The sequence below is a fragment of the Phoxinus phoxinus genome (genome assembly GCF_949152265.1).
Source record: "Phoxinus phoxinus genome assembly, chromosome: 3".
In the NCBI taxonomy this organism is placed as follows: domain Eukaryota; kingdom Metazoa; phylum Chordata; class Actinopteri; order Cypriniformes; family Leuciscidae; genus Phoxinus; species Phoxinus phoxinus.
The window spans coordinates 1,611,986-1,631,985 of record NC_136878.1 but is presented as its reverse complement, the minus strand read 5'-3'; the positions used below and the strand labels follow the sequence as shown (position 1 = coordinate 1,631,985).

General features: G+C 32.0%; 2 protein-coding genes across 3 annotated transcripts in view; both read left to right on the top strand.

Moving 5' to 3' along the window:
• Nucleotides 1–3,800, top strand: part of surf4 (surfeit 4) — a 9,900-nt gene extending 6,100 nt beyond the window's left edge. The window contains exons 6-7 of the mRNA XM_079608202.1: nt 1,194–3,179; nt 3,218–3,800. Coding sequence (XP_079464328.1) covers nt 1,194–1,460 — 267 coding nt within the window. The 3' untranslated portion in view covers nt 1,461–3,179; nt 3,218–3,800. The remainder of the gene's footprint in view (nt 1–1,193; nt 3,180–3,217) is intronic.
• Nucleotides 3,801–4,880: 1,080 nt separating this feature from the next.
• Nucleotides 4,881–20,000, top strand: part of ass1 (argininosuccinate synthase 1) — a 53,597-nt gene continuing 38,477 nt past the window's right edge. For both annotated transcript variants that reach the window (XM_079607661.1, XM_079607662.1), the window contains exons 1-6: nt 4,881–5,011; nt 9,402–9,513; nt 15,176–15,244; nt 16,212–16,400; nt 19,241–19,297; nt 19,378–19,452. In XM_079607661.1, the coding sequence (XP_079463787.1) occupies nt 9,412–9,513; nt 15,176–15,244; nt 16,212–16,400; nt 19,241–19,297; nt 19,378–19,452 (492 nt within the window). In that variant the 5' untranslated portion in view covers nt 4,881–5,011; nt 9,402–9,411. The remainder of the gene's footprint in view (nt 5,012–9,401; nt 9,514–15,175; nt 15,245–16,211; nt 16,401–19,240; nt 19,298–19,377; nt 19,453–20,000) is intronic.

Below are 20,000 nucleotides of genomic sequence, written 5' to 3'. Positions count from 1 at the left end.
TGTGTTAGGATAGGACAATATTTGGTCGCGACACAACTATTGAAAATCTGGAATCTGAGGAGCAAAAAAATGTAAACATTGAGAAAATCTCCTTTAAAGTTGTGCATTTATGTTCACGATTGTGCTGCATTCACTCACAAAAATACATGTTTTATATATTTACGGTAGGACATTTACTAAATATCTTCATGGAACATGATCTTAATATCCTCATGATTTTTGGCATAAAAGAAAAATGGATAAATCTAATAAACTAATAACACTGAGATTCACTGTTCCTTATAAACAAATAAGTGTGTTTACTAGCATATTGGATCAAAGAGATTTATAGTCAAGTCTCCTTCATTTATACAGCGCTCTAACAATATAGATTATATCAAAACAGCTTTACAGTGATAATAAATTACAGTGACAGTGTTCAGGCTTTACAGCAGATCTAGAATAAAGTTATTGTCCAGATAAAGTTAGTTTTGATTGATTCACTTCCGTTGTAAAGATCATTAGTGATTAACTTAGGGGCCGCTAACAGGAAATGTATGTTATGTAATATTTAATGAGAGATTTATAAGCAATGTTTTGTAGACCGATCATTTTTGAGTTTTAGTTATTAACTTAGCTAACACGACACCGTTCTAACTGTGAAAAATATATATGTAATGTTTATTTATGTTATGTTATATTATGTTTAATAAGAATATATATAATGATAATAATGATTATAATATGTTTAATTAGCATTTTTTTGTGACCAGAAACATCACAAGTGTTCATGAAAAAACCCACAATAAATTACAAAAAGTATATTTTTTTTAAAAGTCAGTAAATTTTATTCCAATGCAATGACATTAACCAGCGTTTTCGGGAACGGGAAAATCCTCTCTGGGTCAAAATGACCCGAACACAAAACCTTACACTGATCCGTTCTTAAAAGAGCCATTTTTTTCTTAGTGTGAAGATCATATTAATAATCTTAGGAAAGTTTTTCCACTTTTATGGAATGGAACCATCGATGTCAATAAAGAAACATTGTTTGGTAACACTTTACAATAACGTTCATTAGTTTACATTAGTATTAGTTGGCATGAACTGCACTTGGACTGGAAACAAGACAAAAATACTGAGTAAAAAAAGCATTTTTTGCAGTGTCTATAAGGCATGAAGATGTTCTAGTTTTCGCTGTGTGTGTGTTCCAGATTCTCCAGAACATGGTGGGCACGGCTCTCATCATCCTCGTGGCCGTGGGATTCAAGACGAAGCTGGCGGCGCTGACGCTGGTGGTCTGGCTTCTGGCCATCAACGTTTACTTCAACGCTTTCTGGACTGTGCCGGCCTACAAACCCATGCATGACTTCCTGAAGTACGACTTCTTCCAGACCACGTCTGTCGTCGGCGGCCTGCTGCTGGTGGTGGCGCTCGGCCCGGGCGGCGTGTCCATGGACGAGAAGAAGAAGGAGTGGTGAAGAAGACGAGCAGAAGAAGAAGAACACTGCTAAACGCGCTTGTCTTACTCACTGTTTCTGTCTTTTTTACAGTCCAAATGTCTAAAAATTCTCAAATCAAGATGCGTTTACTAGATGAGAAAAATGCCATAAGATATTAAGTCTTGTTTTCTGGGGAAATAAATCAAAATTAAGTGAGTTTTTGCTTAAAAACAGCAAAATGATCTGCTAATAGGGTAAAAATGCTAATCGAACAGAAACTAGATTATTTTTCTGAGCAGATCATTTTGCTTGTTTTAAGTTAAAACTTTGATTTATTTCCCCAGAAAACAAGACATAATATCTTATGGCATTTCACTACTTTAGTAAATGCATCTTGATTTGAGAATTTGTAGATATTTGGAGTGGAAACAAGAAAAATACTGAGTAAGAAAGCATTTTTTGCTGTGAAAAGAAGACGACGAGAGTTTTTCAGAACAACACGTCCACTTCCTGTTTATTTTAAGCACATCAGTTGTATTCACCACACGCCACTGATTACAACAAGTTCTTGTCTCCGTTCTTTCAGACGAGCATTAAAATGAGCCGAAAACAACATAAAAAACTCTTTCTGGACTTGGAACGGTCATGCAGATTACATCACTTCCTCTTTATTCACCAAACGCCACTGATTGCTACAAGAACGCCGTTTATTTTCTTCACGTTTTCTCGCGTTAGTGTTTCTAATTTACTGCTCGGATGTTTCTGGAGTTTAAAAGCGCTGTTGAGAGAGATAAGTGTGTCTATAGTCTGTGAAATGGACTGAACGGGTTGTGATGTGAACGACTGATGGGGCAGATCATCATCTTTCTGGAGGCTTTGTAATGTTTGTGCTTCAATTTGTCAGAAACTGCCATTGGAAAACGTTCCTAATGTTGTGCATCTGAACTTCGTCTCGGTCTCGAGTCGTGTGTGTGTGTGTGTGTGTGTGTGTGTGACGTTTAGGACGAGATCTCCTATTCATCAACTTGATTTATTGTCTTGCTCAAGTGTTTTCTGTTGATTTATATATATATATATATATATTAAAAAAAGCAATTCATTATATTGATTTTTCAGAAGGTTATATTGTATTTTTGATTTTCGGATTTCAGATCATGGCGGAAAAAATAAAGCAAATCCAATTAATAATTAAAAATGTGGTCTGATTATATGATTTATTGTCTCGGTTCTTTCAAATGAGCATTAAAAATTACCCAAAAACAACATAAAAATCTTTAAAAGTGTGATTTTTAGACTCTGAAAGGTCATGCAAATTAATGCAATCTGACTAAATTGACGTTTTTAATATTTTTTTGCTAATCAAGCTTCTTCAGTGACTAAATTTTAAATGAGCTTTAAACCCGGTTCAGACTGTTCTGACTCGGGTTGCTGGATCTTTTCTAACCGATCTGACTTACGATTGTCGTTAAACGGACGATCAAAACAACTAAAAGTCCTAGACTTTCATTGAGGAGTCAAAACTTTTGTACAATAAGACTTCTAAAGAATTTAAGCTGTCTGTCACTAAAGCTTGATGACTATCCTTGGACAACATACTAGTATACTAATACTAATCATGCTAACAACATGCTAATCATGTTAGCAAAATGTTAAAACATGTTAATGTGGTAAATCACGCTAAAAACATGTTACCAATGAGCTAATTCATGTTAGTTAGAAATAAGGCATCATAGATATGTGTTAAATCATGATAGCAATGTGTTAAATCATGCTAGTAAAATATTAAAACATGTTAGCCAAATATTAAAACATGTTAGCAATGTGTTAAAGCCATGCTAGCAACATTTGAACATGGCAATCATGCTAACAGCATGTTAAAAACTGTTAGTAACGAGTTAAACATGTTTACAAAATGTTATGATAGCAACATGATAAAACATGCTAGTATTTTTTTTTTTTACTTTTTCTGAGTAAAACCTTCAAACTTTTCAATGTTATTTTAAACGTTTAGAGCCGACTTTGCCATCATCAAAGATTGTCAACAAACTACGGTGGAGAAAGGTTCAGAGCCGCTAAATCTGCTCACTGAGGTAAACAACAATTAAAATATAAATGTGAACATTATAACATTGCAGAAAAGTTACATCATGTGGCTCAAAGTGTTTTTGTCCTGTGCTTATGATGGAATAAATATAATATAATATGAAGTAAAGCAATTCCATGCACTGATCAGGTTGTTATGTTTGAATAGTTGATATGCAATTTTTAATTTAGTGTAACCGTGATTTTTCTATATATTTTTTAATCATAAGCGTGTCAGATCATGTTTGCTTTATTGGCCTTTTTCCAATTTAATTAAATCAATAAATAAAATTTTATAACATCTCGTTCTTTTTATGACTTTGAATTTCCATTGTATATTCAAGCAGAACTAACAATAATAAAGGACATTGTACTTTGCATTACAGAATGATAATGTTTCATGAAATTGACTAACAATAGGCATTATTATCTTTAAAAAATACTTCAGAGAAAGTGAGTAAAGTTTTAGTATTTTAATATAATTTCTCTGACATCATATATGTCACAGTTTTAACAATGACAACTGCCTCTCAGGACTTTGAAAATGATTGACATTAATTTAGTGATCAAATTGAACACTTACAGAAATATGATGATATTTTGTAATTATCATTTAAATCTGAAAAAAAAAGTGAATTGCTTGTCATAAATAACCATCTAAGGAAAATATTATGGGGTTACACTAGGACTTAAATCATGTTTATCAGGCATTTTGGGAGACACAACAAGTTAGTGAATATAGGGAAATAAATTATATTTCAATATTCCTATGAAATATTATAAATTATTATGAAAGTATTGCCAATTCTTACTCCCATTATTTTTCATGCTTCTTTTTTCATTACATGTTGCCCCAAGAACACATTAATATGCAAATTAGATGCAATGTAGACACATTGTATTAAATGGGAAAACCTGAAATGGTAAATCAAATCATTCTGTTATATCTTTCAGAACATTTTTTAACTTTGTACAAAGTTTGATATATAAAATCCTGAAAACCAAAAATTCTTTAAAAAATTTTTTATTTTGCCTATTCATGTATTTTTATTGTTTAAAAAATATTGAATAAAATATCATTTTTTATTTTTTTTACTTATGGTCTAAACAATTTAATGACAAATTCACAAAACTTTTTTTTTTCTGGGTCTCGAGGATATTCTCAAACATTTATTAATGCATACACATGAAAATTAACGAGGCATTTTTAGTGCTTGATTTTCCACTGGAATTCTGGAGAAATCTTGTATGGCTGGATCTGATTGGTTGAACGCGTTCTCGTGCGCTTTTAAATAAACGGCGTAATCTGATTGGCTAATCCCGGCGCTTGTGGACGCTCCCCAGTTGTTGAGCGTGATCTGATTGGCTCATGTGCTTGTGGGGGCGTGGCTGATGACATGTGCGCTGTATCTGGGTGACATCAGACGCTGCAAGCGAACAAACTGGATTTGGATTCGGATCTGAAAGCTTCTTCTCCATAATTCAGTTTTATTTGCTGCTGTGTTAAGGTGAGTTCCTGCGCTTCTTGGTCTTGTTTTTATGTCCACTATTCATGTGAATATGAATTTGACGTGATTTAGCCTATGTATTTGTGTACAACAGGTTGTTGTTCACGTGAACAGTGATGTAAAATCATAATAAAATGTTTTATTAATATTGTTGCTGATTCTCATGTAATTAATGCTCTGTTATTTCCGCACGTCTAATAAAAATAGCGTTTTATTTATATAAATATAGAATTCAAAGCTATAGTGAGTTAAACTGGCTCAATCATTTATAGACTGATGCTTTTAATCATCTGATGTTCTGTTAAACTCACATTTCTTGTGTTTTACTGGCATTTCAGAGATTAATTAAAGTACTCTTAGTATCATAATAACTGATCCACAACATGAAAATACAGATTTCTTCTTTTTATGGCACTGACATCAGCTTGAATAAATTGAATAAGTTCAAAAAATAGTTTCATTTTCATAACATGATTTTATACATAGGCTCTAAAAGCCAGACAGCCCTAGTATATCCAATTTTACATTCATTTTTAATTTAATGTAGATTTTATGACATTATCAGCATACTAGTTTGAATGCAAAGCTAAATTAAAATGTTTTAATATTATATTTTAGTATGCTTCAGCAACTCAATGGCCATTTTTTATAATGAATTCTATTCTATTTTGCATTCTTTTTTCATTTTAAGCAATTTTATGATATTACTAAAAAATTTAACGTAAAGCTGAAATGGAATAAATTAACTCTTGCACGCATAGAGGCCATTACTAAAGTGGACATCTATTCAAAAACAAGTTTCTTGCATATGCATTGATTTTGATGGCATAGTTGCACCAGTCAGAAATGCAAAGTTGTGCCGGAATATAAATCCAATGAGAGTCTTGCAAGTAAAAAATAAAATAAAAATTGTTGCATCAAGTAACATCTAAGGAGTCATATCATTATTACATTTACAAATATTGACTTTAGATTGGGAGGAAAAATCTGATTAATCATCTGTCCACTAAATTGGACATCATACAGCACATGCTATAATTCATGCTATTACTGTGACTTTTGTTCTTGAAAATACTTTATCTGTAGTAATATTGTGGCTGTTAATAAATGTATTCGTGTTATTAGAATGTAATTTGCAGTTACATTAAAAGTAATCTGATTTCATAATGCATGTAATTTCTAATGCGTTAATTTAGACGTTACATCAAAAATCACGTAATGTACGTTACTTGTAATGCGTAAACTGTTACATCAAAAAGTAATCTAATTATGTAATGCATGTAACTTGTAGTTTGTTACTTTACTTGTTACTACATCCATAAGTAATCTGATTACTTAGCCTAATGCACGTTACTTGTAATGCGTTACTTTAATCGTTACATCCAAAAGTAATCTGATTACTTAATGCACGTTACTTGTAATTCGTTACTTTAGTCGTTACATCCAAAAGTAATCTGATTATGTAATGCACGTTACTTGTAATGTGTAAATTGTTACATCAAAAGTAATCTAATTATGTTATGCACGTAACTTGTAGTTTGTTACTTTAGTCGTTACATCCAAAAGTAATCTGATTACTTAATGCACATAATTTTGAATGCGTTACTTTAGTCGTTACATCCAAAAGTAATCTGATTACTTAATGCACGTTACTTGTAATTCATTACTTTAGTCGTTACATCCAAAAGTAATCTGATTACGTAATGCACATTACTTTACTTATTACGTCAAAAAAAATATTACATAATGCGTGACTATTACATCAAAAAATAAAAATCTGATTACGTAATGTGTGACTTTACCTGTTACATCAAAAAGTAAACTGATTATGTAATGCGGGTTACTGGTTACTTTCCACAGTCTGGAAACATGAATAGATGAACTTCAGCCTGAGGTTTCCTCAGAGGAGATCTACGGTAGAAATGTGTCCATTTTGAGCATAATCAGAATGATCAGCTAATGAGGATAAATCTGCACACTCGTGAGCATGTTCCACACAGTCGAGTTGTGTTCCCACAGAGCAGATCTTTGGTCACGTCCTCATGTTCTGATATCAAACACACACGACAATCACAACTACATGAACGTCTCAGTCTGCTGGTCCAACACAACTCAACTGCGTTCGCAATAGGCTAATTGGAGTTGTATTATATTTTTGATATTTATATTTAATAGTTTTCACATGATTTGATATCATTTTATTTATTGGTTTGTTAAATACACACATTATTGTTGTGTTGTTGCTGTATTGTGTTAAATACAGTATCTCTTCGGTTAAATCAAGTGGACATCTGAAAATCTCTTTGAAAAATAACATGTCCTAAAAGCAATTTATAATTTTTTATTTGGTTTATTTTACCAGGAAATAATCCCATTGAGATTCAAAATCTCCTGGCCAAGACAGGACTATATTAATAAAAAGAAAATGAATAAAATACAATATACAGACATTTGACAGAAAAATAAAAACGCATAAGAAAAACATCCTGAGGTTGTCATAATTCATGCATGAAAGGGTTAATATAAAATATATATTTCAGGCATTTTTTACAATGATAATTTACTTTGCATTCGTTTGTAATTCAATGCAGTTTTATGACATTATCAGCATAATATCTTGAATGGAAAAAGTGAATTAGAATGTTTTAGTGTCGTATTTTAGTATGTTTCAGAAACTCAATGGGCATTTTTTAAATATTAATGTCTATTTTGTATTCTTTTTTAAATGTAATGCAATTTTATGACTACATTTTTTTTAGAAGCCGCCTGCTTTAGAGGATAAAATGTGCTATTTATTATTGAGCCACAGCCCTCCCCCTAATCCAACACACCTGATCCTGAACCAGTTCATCGAGTCGTGTGTGTGTGTGTGAACGCTTCGTTCTATGACTTATTCATACATGATTATTAGCAATAACATCATGCAATTAAATCTTATGACACAAAACCAGCTTCAGATTGCATCATTAATTGTTTTGCCCAAAAAGGAAGTACTGTTCAAATATAATTATTTATAGATCCAGTCAAAGATGTATTTTGTGTGTTAGTGACCCTGGACCACAACACCAGTCACATGGGTCAATTTTTTTAAATTAAGGTGTATACACCATCTGAAGCTGGATAAATAATCTCTCCACTGATGTGTGGTTTGTTAGGACAGGACAATATTTAGCCGAGACACAACTATTGAAAATCTGGAATCTGAGGAGCAAAAAAATGTAAACATTGAGAAAATCTGCTTTAAAGTTGTGCATTTATGTTCACGATTGTGCTGCATTCACTCACACAAATACATGTTTTATATATTTACGGTAGGACATTTACTAATTATCTTCATGGAACATGATCTTAATATCCTCATGATTTTTGGCATAAAAGAAAAATGTATAATTTTGACCCGTACGATGTATAGTTGGCGTAATATTTTGAATATAAAGCTAAAATGGAATATTTTAATATTAAATGTGTATGTCAGCAAATGAGTGTGATGATTTATAAAAAAAAAATTGGTTACACTTTATTTTAAGTACTGAGTAATATTTGTATTAACTACAAGTACTTAATATAGAGTTATGGTTTAGGGTTTGTAATTATGCATAATTTACTGTTATTACTATAGTAAACGAACATGTGGTAACGTGTTAAAACTGAATTAAATAAAAAAAAATGCAAAATAGGAGGTTAAATTAACATTAATGATAGAAAATTCGGTAACACTTTATTTTCTATTATTAATGTAAATTTTACATCCTATTTTGCATTCTTTTTTACATTTAATTAAGTTTTTATGAAAGTAGCAGCATAATATTTATTTATTTATTTATTTATTGCACAAGTCATACATAATTGTTTAATCATTCATTCATGATGACGTGCATGAACAAACAAACAAACAAAAAAGGAACAGGAAGAAGAAAATATTATAGTACCTGTCGCTTATTTGCTTATTTCAATATTTTGAATGTAAATGTGTATTCCAGCAAATCAGTGGGAGTTTTCGGTTACACTTTATTTTAAGGTGACGTAGTTGCAGAAGTACTGAGTAATATTAATTAACTACAAGTACTTACTATAGAGTTACGGTTTGGTTTAGGGTTACTTGTAATTATGCATAATTTACTGTTATTACTGTAGTAAGTAAGCACATGTAGACAGTAACTACGTCAACTTAAAATAAAGTATTACCGAATTTTCTATAATCAATGTCTATTTTGCTTTCTTTTTAAATTGAATGCAGTTTTTCTGAAAGTAGCAAAGCTGAAATATAATGTTTTCGACTGTGTTTTGCTGTACTTACAGCAGCACTGCAGCTGCATGAACAAACCTGAGAGTCACATGATGAATGATTCTGTTGATGTTTGACCTCTGACCTCTGTGTGTTGCGGTGAAGGTCACCTGAGATGTCGAAGGGTTCGGTGGTTCTGGCGTACAGTGGCGGTCTGGACACCTCCTGTATTCTGGTCTGGCTCAAGGAACAGGGATACGATGTGATTGCCTACATGGTAACTCATTTGCATAAATCACAAATCATTTCCTTCAGGGAAACTGTGATGACTGCACACACACACACACACACACACACACACACACACACACACACAAACACACAAAATCTTACTCAGTGTTTTTGTCTTGTTTCCAGTCCAAATATCTAAAAATTCTGAAATCAAGATACATTTACTAGATGAGTAAAATGCCATAAGATATTATGTCTTGTTTTCTGGGGAAATAAATCAAAATAAAGTGAGTTTTTGCTTAAAACAAGTAAAATTATCTGCCAATGGGGTCAGAAAAATAAACTTGTTTCCATTTGAATTAACATTAATTAGATCATTCTGTTTTTTTAAGCAAAAACTCCTTTATTTTTTATTTTGTTTGTCCAGAAAACAAGACATAATATCTTATGTAATTTCACTCATCTATTAAATGCGTCTTGATTTAAGAAGTTTTAGATATTTGGTCAAAAACACTGAGTAAGAACAGCATGTGTTGCAGTGATGACAGTTTTGAGGCGAGTCTTGAGTGTTGAAATGCAGGAAATTATTTTCTCCGCATGATTCACGGTTAATGCCGGGCTTGTGAAGACTCGCTCCGCCAGCGCTTTCCTCTCGCCCGTGACTCGTTCTCTGAAACCATGTGGCAAACGCTGCTGTGTTCATGGCCTGATCCCGGAACAATAGTGGCGTCGTCAGGAACAATGAGCCTGTCTGTCATCAGCACGGCATGCGCTCGGGAACTCACGGGGTTTGTTTTATGTTGCATTTAAACACGTTTTGTCGAGGTTTCACATTCAAAGCTCCACAATTCTTCCCCTGCCATTGTGCAAAGTTAAGGTGTTATTTATCATCATTGAAATACTATTATAGTTTATCTTAACTTTTTTTCCGAAAGGTTTGTTTATGCACACGTCGTAGACCTTGACAAAAAAGCAATTTTCCCAGATCTTTGTTCTAAATGTTTAATTATGCTTTTTTTTATGCACCGTACTCACATTCAAATGATGTTAAGAAGCTAGAATAAAATGTTTTTTGTTTGTTTGTTTGAATGAATTAATGAGGCATTTATATGTTTAAAAGCAGAGGATCTGTTCTTATTTTTGATATATTGCATGTTCTGACTGATATTCATACAACAAAATATTCTGGAGAAAGTTTGTGAAAATGATAAAAAATATTGGCGCTGGCAACTTAAAAAAAGAAAACTCTGGCGGGTAAAGAGTTAATATTTCGTGTTTTTTTTGTATTTTAGTTTTTGTTAATGTTTATTTAAACTAATTAAAATGAGAAATGTTACTTTTATTTTATTTATATATTTTTATATATTTGATGTCTTAGTTAAAGGTGCATAGCGCAAGAGTTGATTCTGAGTTTATGATTTACAATCATAATGTCTTCAGAGATAATAAAGTTATAAATCTGCAAGTCATTTTAAATATGTGAAAGGAAAGGCAATAGAGTAAATTACACACTGATGTGTGAGGGGAAAACGGGGGTAGTAGAAAACTTCGTTTTTTATTTCCATCTATCTCCATGTTGAACTGTGTTATGTGTTTACTGTATCCACTTATGATTGTATTATTATGGAAACACGTTCATGAACAATATAAGTTGTTACTTTGTAAAAGCTCAAAGCTACACAGTCGGTCAAAAAACGGGTATTTTTAACATGAAAAGTTGCTTAATGCACCTTTAAGTTACATTAGTTAACAATGACAAACACTTTTGACGCATTTATTAATCTCAGTTAATATTAACTTCAACATTTACTAATAATATAATATATAATATATATATATATTATAGAATAAAATGGTTCTTGTTTGTTTGTTTGAATGAATGAATGAATGAATGAGGCATTTATATATGTTTAAAAGCAGAGGATCTGTTCTTAGTTTGGATATATTGCATGTTGTGATATTCATACAACAAAATAATCTGGAGAAAGTTTGTGAAAATTATCAAAAATATTGGCATTATTATAATTTAAAAATGATCAATAATAAAACAAAATTAAAACTCTGGCGGGGAAAGAGTTAATATTTAATGTTTTTTTGTATTTTAATTTTAGTTTTTGTTCATGTTTATTTAAACTAATGAAAATTAGAAATGTTGCTTTTATTTTATATACATTTTTTATATATATTATGTTTTAGTTAGTTAAGTTACATTAGTTAACAATGACAAACACTTCTGAAGCGTTTATTAATCTCAGTTAATATTAATTTCAACATTTACTAATACATTATTGTTGTATCTGTTAAGATTATTTAATGGATCTGAGCTGACATGAACTTGTTTTTATTAACAAATTAATACTTACGTAACAAATGAATTGCTTAATGCCAGTGTTATTAATATTTTGAATTAGCTTTTTTTTTCATTTTCATTTCATCATGTGCTTTTGTCATTTCATTAGTGTTTTTAAATATTGCTATTTATGTTTATTTTTTTCACACTTTTAGTTATTTTTAGTTCAAGTTTTTCATATAACATTTAGATTGTATTTCGTTTAATAGTTTTAGTTAACAATATTATTGAATGCATTAACTAATGAGCCCTTATCGTAAAATTTGACAGTTAAGTATAAAAGCCCAGTTGTATTTATCGATCCCTCGTGGTGAAGCTGGACGCGTGTCTGAAGTGGATTCTGGTACATGGATGTTTCGTGTAAAGCGTAACTCATCTGATGAACTTCACTACAAGTTTGTTAGTTGTTGTTTAATTATGATCTAACCAGTAGAGTTGATGATTGAAGCTCTAAAGCTGGCAAAATATTCAGCAATGCTGTGCTGCAATGCAGAGGTTTATAATTACTCAGGAAAGTCTGAGTCAGGACAGCGATACACAATGAAACAATGGAGTTTTTGAGTGTGTTGAGGAAGTGCACTACTAACACTATCCTCGACTGTGTGATGTGAGGAGGGAGGAACTACAGAACAGACTGTAAATGGTCTGATGACATTGCGTAAAAAACTAGAACAATAATGAATATCCTCTTCATAGTGCTTTTGTATTATACATTTCTCAGATGCTTTTATCTAAAGCAACTTGCATTGCATTCAAAGTAAACATTCCCTCAAACAAACCTATGAAGCTGTCCTTGCTTGTGCCGTGCTTTTGGTTTAGTGTAGTTTACTTTACTGTAACTTTAGTTTACTTTAGTGTAGTTTACTTTACTGTAACTTTAGTTTACTTTAGTGTAGTTTACTTTACTGTAACTTTAGTTTACTTTAGTGTAGTTTACTTTACTTTAGTGTAGTTTACTTTAGTGTAGTTTACTTTAGTGTAGTTTACTTTACTGTAACTTTAGTTTACTTTAGTGTAGTTTACTTTACTTTAGTGTAGTTTACTTTACTGTAACTTTAGTTTACTTTAGTGTAGTTTACTTTACTGTAACTTTAGTTTACTTTAGTGTAGTTTACTTTACTTTAGTGTAGTTTACTTTAGTGTAGTTTACTTTACTGTAACTTTAGTTTACTTTAGTGTAGTTTACTTTACTTTAGTGTAGTTTACTTTACTGTAACTTTAGTTTACTTTAGTGTAGTTTACTTTACTTTAGTGTAGTTTACTTTACTTTAGTGTTGTTTACTTTACTTTAGTGTAGTTTAAACTTTAGTGTAGTTTACTGTAACTTTAGTTTACTTTAGTGTAGTTTACTTTACTTTAGTGTAGTTTACTTTACTTTAGTGTAGTTTAAACTTTAGTGTAGTTTACTGTAACTTTAGTTTACTTTAGTGTAGTTTACTGTAACTTTAGTGTTGTTTACTTTACTTTAGTGTAGTTTAAACTTTAGTGTAGTTTACTGTAACTTTAGTTTACTTTAGTGTAGTTTACTTTACTTTAGTGTAGTTTACTTTACTTTAGTGTTGTTTACTTTACTGTAACTTTAGTTTACTTTAGTGTAGTTTACTTTACTTTAGTGTAGTTTACTTTACTGTAACTTTAGTTTACTTTAGTGTAGTTTACTTTACTTTAGTGTAGTTTACTTTACTGTAACTTTAGTTTACTTTAGTGTAGTTTACTTTACTTTAGTGTAGTTTACTTTACTGTAACTTTAGTTTACTTTAGTGTAGTTTACTTTACTTTAGTGTAGTTTACTTTACTTTAGTGTAGTTTAAACTTTAGTGTAGTTTACTGTAACTTTAGTTTACTTTAGTGTAGTTTACTTTACTTTAGTGTAGTTTACTTTACTTTAGTGTAGTTTACTTTACTGTAACTTTAGTTTACTTTAGTGTAGTTTACTTTACTGTAACTTTAGTTTACTTTAGTGTTGTTTACTTTACTTTAGTGTAGTTTACTTTACTTTAGTGTAGTTTACTTTACTTTAGTGTAGTTTACTTTACTGTAACTTTAGTTTACTTTAGTGTAGTTTACTTTACTGTAACTTTAGTTTACTTTAGTGTTGTTTACTTTACTTTAGTGTAGTTTAAACTTTAGTGTAGTTTACTGTAACTTTAGTTTACTTTAGTGTAGTTTACTTTACTTTAGTGTAGTTTACTTTACTTTAGTGTAGTTTACTTTACTTTAGTGTAGTTTACTTTAGTGTAGTTTACTTTACTTTAGTGTAGTTTACTTTACTGTAACTTTAGTTTACTTTAGTGTAGTTTACTTTACTTTAGTGTAGTTTACTTTACTTTAGTGTTGTTTACTTTACTTTAGTGTAGTTTAAACTTTAGTGTAGTTTACTGTAACTTTAGTTTACTTTAGTGTAGTTTACTTTACTTTAGTGTAGTTTACTTTACTTTAGTGTTGTTTACTTTACTTTAGTGTAGTTTAAACTTTAGTGTAGTTTACTGTAACTTTAGTTTACTTTAGTGTAGTTTACTTTACTTTAGTGTAGTTTACTTTACTTTAGTGTTGTTTACTTTACTTTAGTGTAGTTTAAACTTTAGTGTAGTTTACTGTAACTTTAGTTTACTTTAGTGTAGTTTACTTTACTTTAGTGTAGTTTACTTTACTTTAGTGCTGTTTACTTTACTTTAGTGTAGTTTAAACTTTAGTGTAGTTTACTGTAACTTTAGTTTACTTTAGTGTAGTTTACTTTGGATTGGTTGTGGTTTACTTTAGTGTAGTTTAGTTTTCTTTACTTTACTTTAGTTTACTTTAGTTTTCTTTACTTTACTTTAGTTTACTTTAGTTTTCTTTACTTTACTTTAGTTTACTTTAGTTTAGTGTACTTTACTTTAGTTTACTTTAGTTTAGTGTACTTTACTTTAGTGTAGTTTACTTTACTTTAGTGTAGTTTAAACTTTTGTGTAGTTTACTTTACTTTAGTGTAGTTTAAACTTTTGTGTAGTTTACTTTACTGTAACTTTAGTTTACTTTAGTGTAGTTTACTTTACTGTAACTTTAGTGTAACTTTAGTGTAGTTTACTTTACTGTAACTTTAGTTTACTTTAGTGTAGTTTACTTTACTGTAACTTTAGTTTACTTTAGTGTAGTTTACTTTGGATTGGTTGTGGTTTACTTTAGTGTAGTTTAGTTTTCTTTACTTTACTTTAGTTTACTTTAGTGTACTTTACTTTAGTTTACTTTAGTTTAGTGTACTTTACTTTAGTGTACTTTAGTTTGGATAAGATGATTTCTGGTACACCGGACTAGGTTATTTTTTTGTTGTTTTTGATGATCTGTGTTCTCACACAAATCACTTTTTTTCACATGAAAGGCTAATATTGGACAGGATGAGGACTTTGATGCTGCCCGGGAGAAAGCGGAGAAACTTGGAGCCAAGAAGGTAAAGACCGATAAATCCCACTGAAGTGCACTAGAACGTGTCATGAACGTTTGTTTTCATAATGCATCAGTGCTAATGGTAAAGCGTATTTTAATCATGATCATGATTGAGTTCAATTAAAACATGTTAACAACATGCTAATTCATGCTAGCAGTGTGTTAAAAAATGCTAGCAATGTGTTAAAACTTTAATTAATGCTCGCAATATGTTAAAACATGTTAAAACATGTTAAATAATGTTAGTGACATGTTTATTCATGTTAGCAACATGCTAATTAATGCTAACAATATGTTAAATCATGTTAGCAATGTGTTAAAACGTTAGCAACATGATAATTCATGTTAACAATGTGTTTCTGTTGTTACATATTAACAATGTGCTAAAGAATGTTAGTAAAATGTTAATTCATCCTACCAAAGTGCTGAATCAATCTCGCAATGTGGTAAAACATGCTAGCAAAATGGTAATTAATGTTAGTAAAATCCTAATTCATGCTAGCAAAGTGCTGAATCAATCTAGATTGTTAATGTTAATTTATGTTAACAACATGCTAATCCATGCTAACAACATGTTAAAAAATGCGAGCAACGTGCTTATTCATGCTAACAATGTGGTAAAACATGTTAGCAGTATGTTAATTTATGTGTGCAAAGTGTTAAATCAATCTAACAATGTGGTATAACATGCAAGCAACATGCTAATTCATGCGAGCAAAGTGTTAAATCATGTTAACAACATGTTAATTAATGTTAGCAACATGATAATCAATGTTAACAACATGTAAAAATGCTAGCAACGTGCTAATTTATGCTAACAATGTGGTAAAACATGTTAGCAGTATGTTAATTTATATTAGCAACATGCGTGAATTGAATTATGATTATTGAGTAAAGCATTGGTGATATCATTTTACATTGTGTGTGCGTGTGTGTGTGTGTGTGTGTGTGTGTGTGTGTGTGTGTGTTAGGTGTTTGTTGAAGACCTGCGCTGTGAGTTTGTGGAGGAGTTCATCTGGCCGTCGGTTCAGGCTAACGGCGTGTACGAGGACCGCTATCTGCTGGGCACGGCGATCGCTCGACCCTGCATCGCGCGACGACAGGTCCAGATCGCACAGCAGGAGCGAGCTCAGTTTGTTTCTCACGGAGCCACAGGAAAGGTGCCGGAAACCATTATCAATGTTGAAAACTGCTTAATCATTTTGTGAAAACAAAACAAAAATGACTGACGCCAAAGTTGTGAACGGTAGTTATATTCATAAATGTCCTGGCTCTTCCAAGCTTTATAATGGCAGTGAATGGCAACCAACAGATTAAAGCTCAAAAACGTGCATCTATCGAGCTTCACGCGGCTCTGGGGTTAATAAAGGCCTTCTGAAGCAAAGCCATGAGTTTGTGTAAGAAAAATATTAATATTTAACACGTTAAAAATTTAAATTGTAGCTTCCGGCCAAACAAACCCAGTCTGGAGCCGCACGGGTATATCTGTGGCAATAGCAACTATACATCGTATGGGTCAAAATTTTAGATTTTTCTTTTATGCCAAAAATCATGAGGATATTAAGATCATGTTCCATGAAGATATTTAGTAAATGTCCTACCGTAAATATATAAAACATGTATTTTTGTGAGTGAATGCAGCACAATCGTGAACATAAATGCACAACTTTAAAGGAGATTTTCTCAATGTTTAGATTTTTTTGCTCCTCAGATTCCAGATTTTCAATAGTTGTGTCTCGACCAAATATTGTCCTATCCTAACACACCACACATCAGTGGAGAGATTATTTATTCAGCTTTATATGATGTATAAATCTCAATATCAAAAAATTGACCCCATGTGACTGTTTTGTGGTCCAGGGTCACATTAGATCTTAACCATGGTATTTGTAGTAAAACTTTGGTTTTAAAAATGGTAATGAATCCGCCTAAAAAGCATGGTTACTACACTTGTACTGTAATAAAACGTGTTGTTCAGGGCGTTTGCTCAGCCGGGGTGTGTTTCCCGAAAGCATCGTTAGCTAAGTATGTTCACAAGTCTCACCGTTATCAGCAGTTCAGCGAGTCGTGTTTCCCGAATCCATCGTCCAACGAACATCCGCAAACAGCTTCGCAGAGTTGTGTGAAAGTAAGCACTCGTTTTCAGTTTTGTATCTTCTGTTTTAAATGAAATCTTTGTTAAATCGTTGGTTTAGTCATTGTAAAGTGTCATAGAAGTTTCTGAAGTGACAACCAATGATTTTTGAGTAAAGCATTGGCGACACCAGTTCTCGTGGAGCCACAGGAAAAGTGCAGATATTATGAATATTAATAAGACGTTATAATCATTCAATCAAAGAAGTCACCAAGGCTGCTTTAATTTAATCAAAAATACTGTAAAAACAGTGAAATATTATTCCAATGTGAATATAAAGTGTAATTTATTCCTGTGAGTTTTCAGCATCGTTACTCCACTCTTCAGTGTCACATGATCCTCCAGAAATCAGTGTAATATGATGATCTGATACTCAAGACACATTTATGATTATTATCAGAGTTAAAAACAGTTGTGCTGTTGTGTCAATAATAATAATTATAATCAAAGATGCATTAAACTGATCAAAAGTGACATGTTGAAAGCCACATTATGAGTTATGAGTTATGATACACTAATGGGGTGTTCTGGGCGTTTGCTCACTGGCGTGTTCGATCTCTTTAACTGGGTTTGGTTTATTTACTGTGAAACACCCATAACTGAAGAATTGAGATGATCTGATGTTCAGATTCTGGCAGCATCAGCTTATGAGTGATTAATTACTGTATTATCCCCATGGGGACATTATTGTTGCTTGTGTTTCAACATGTATACACACAAATAACCAACAATGTGCATTAAATATGAAAAAATAAAAGTCCTCATCACTGAGACCCGCTCAGTAAACTCTAATAAAAATGTATATATTAATATACACAAAAAACATAAAAAACACTACCTTTCATTTTCGAATTTTAGAAAGGATTTTTTATTTATTGTTTATTATTCATCAATCAAAGGTAGTTTGACTTCCTTCTCAACTAATTATTAGTTGAAATATATATTTTTTTCATGTGTATGACAGTGTTGGTCTTCACCAAAGTTTGGAATGATTAAAACTTATGAAAAAAAAACATTAAGTCACAAAAAGCTGCATTTATTTGATCAAAAATACAGTAAAATTAGTAAATATGATTGTAATGTAAAACTGCTATTTTCTATGTGAATATATAGTAAAGTGTAATTTATTCCTGTGAGTTTTCAGCATCATTACTCCAGTCTTCAGTGTCACATGATCCTTCAGAAATCAGTGTAATATGATGATCTGATGCCCAGATATTATCAGTTATTACTTGGGCTCAAATATTAACATTGATGGTTCTTATTATTATCATAATTATCTTTTTCTGCTTCATATTTTTGTGGCTTTATTTTTCAGGATTCTTTAATGACTAGCAAGTTTAAAATAAAAGCATTCACTGTAAAAATAAATGTTGGTTTAACTTAAAAAAGCAAGTTACCTTGTTGCCTTAACATTTTGAGTTCATTGTAATGAACAATTTGAGTTAATACAATGAAGAATGCTTTAATAAACAGAAACTCAAAATAGTGTGTTATCTTCACACAACATTAGTTATCGAAGTTGATTTGACAAAAGATAAAAAGTTGTGATAACAAATCATGAAAATATTTTTTTACAGTGTTTATTTGAAATAGATTTTTTTGCTCCTCAGATTCCAGATTTTCAATAGTTGTGTCTCGACCAAATATTGTCCTATCCTAACACACCACACATCAATGGAAAGATTATTTATTCAGCTTTCAGATTATGTATACATCTCAATTTCAGAAAAATGACCCATGTGACTGGTTTTGTGGTCCAGGGTCACTAATGTGAGTCTGTGAACGTGTGTGTGTGTGTGTGTGTGTGTGTGTGTGTGTGTGTGTGTGTGTGTGTGTGTGTGCGTGTGTGTGTGTGTGTTGCAGGGGAATGACCAGATCCGCTTCGAGCTGACGTGTTACGCTCTCTATCCTGGAGTTCAGGTCAGTGAACATCATCAGTCTGCGTTATAGAAATCCATCATCATATCTCTCCGTTTCTCACCGTTATTCCCGATCATCAGATCATCGCTCCGTGGAGGATTCCCGAGTTCTACAACCGCTTCCGTGGAAGGAAGGACCTGATGGAGTACGCAGAGGTACATGTACAACTACACACAGTGAACACACACATGCTAAAGTCGACTAAAAAGAGGAATACAAAAATCATATTTTGGAAATTGATCTTAATGCCTTAATTAAAAAAACGAGGAAAACTGCAACCTGCAAGGACACCAATTTTCTTTGTGAATGAATAATGTATCGTAAATAAATAAATGTTCTTCCTTCAAACACAGTCAGGACACCTCTATGCTAATCCCCATAGAGTTAGATAAGTCCATACATACCGTAACTCTGTCTGGTGCACCCACCGCTAGCCTAGCTTAGCACAAAGACTGGAGGTAAATGGCTCCAGCTAGCATACTGTACGTTCCCCGTATACACACTGGAACTATATTCTCAGAAGGCGAAGCACTGCTTCTTCTGCGGAGTGATTAGCGCAACACTGAGCGAACTCTCGTCTCCTCACCGCGGGGCTTCTCAGGCGCTGAGAGCAGATCCCTCCGCAGAAGTAGTGCTTCACCTTCTGAGAATATAGTTCCCAGTGTGTATACGGTTAGAAGATGTGTCTCATGTGACCTTGTTA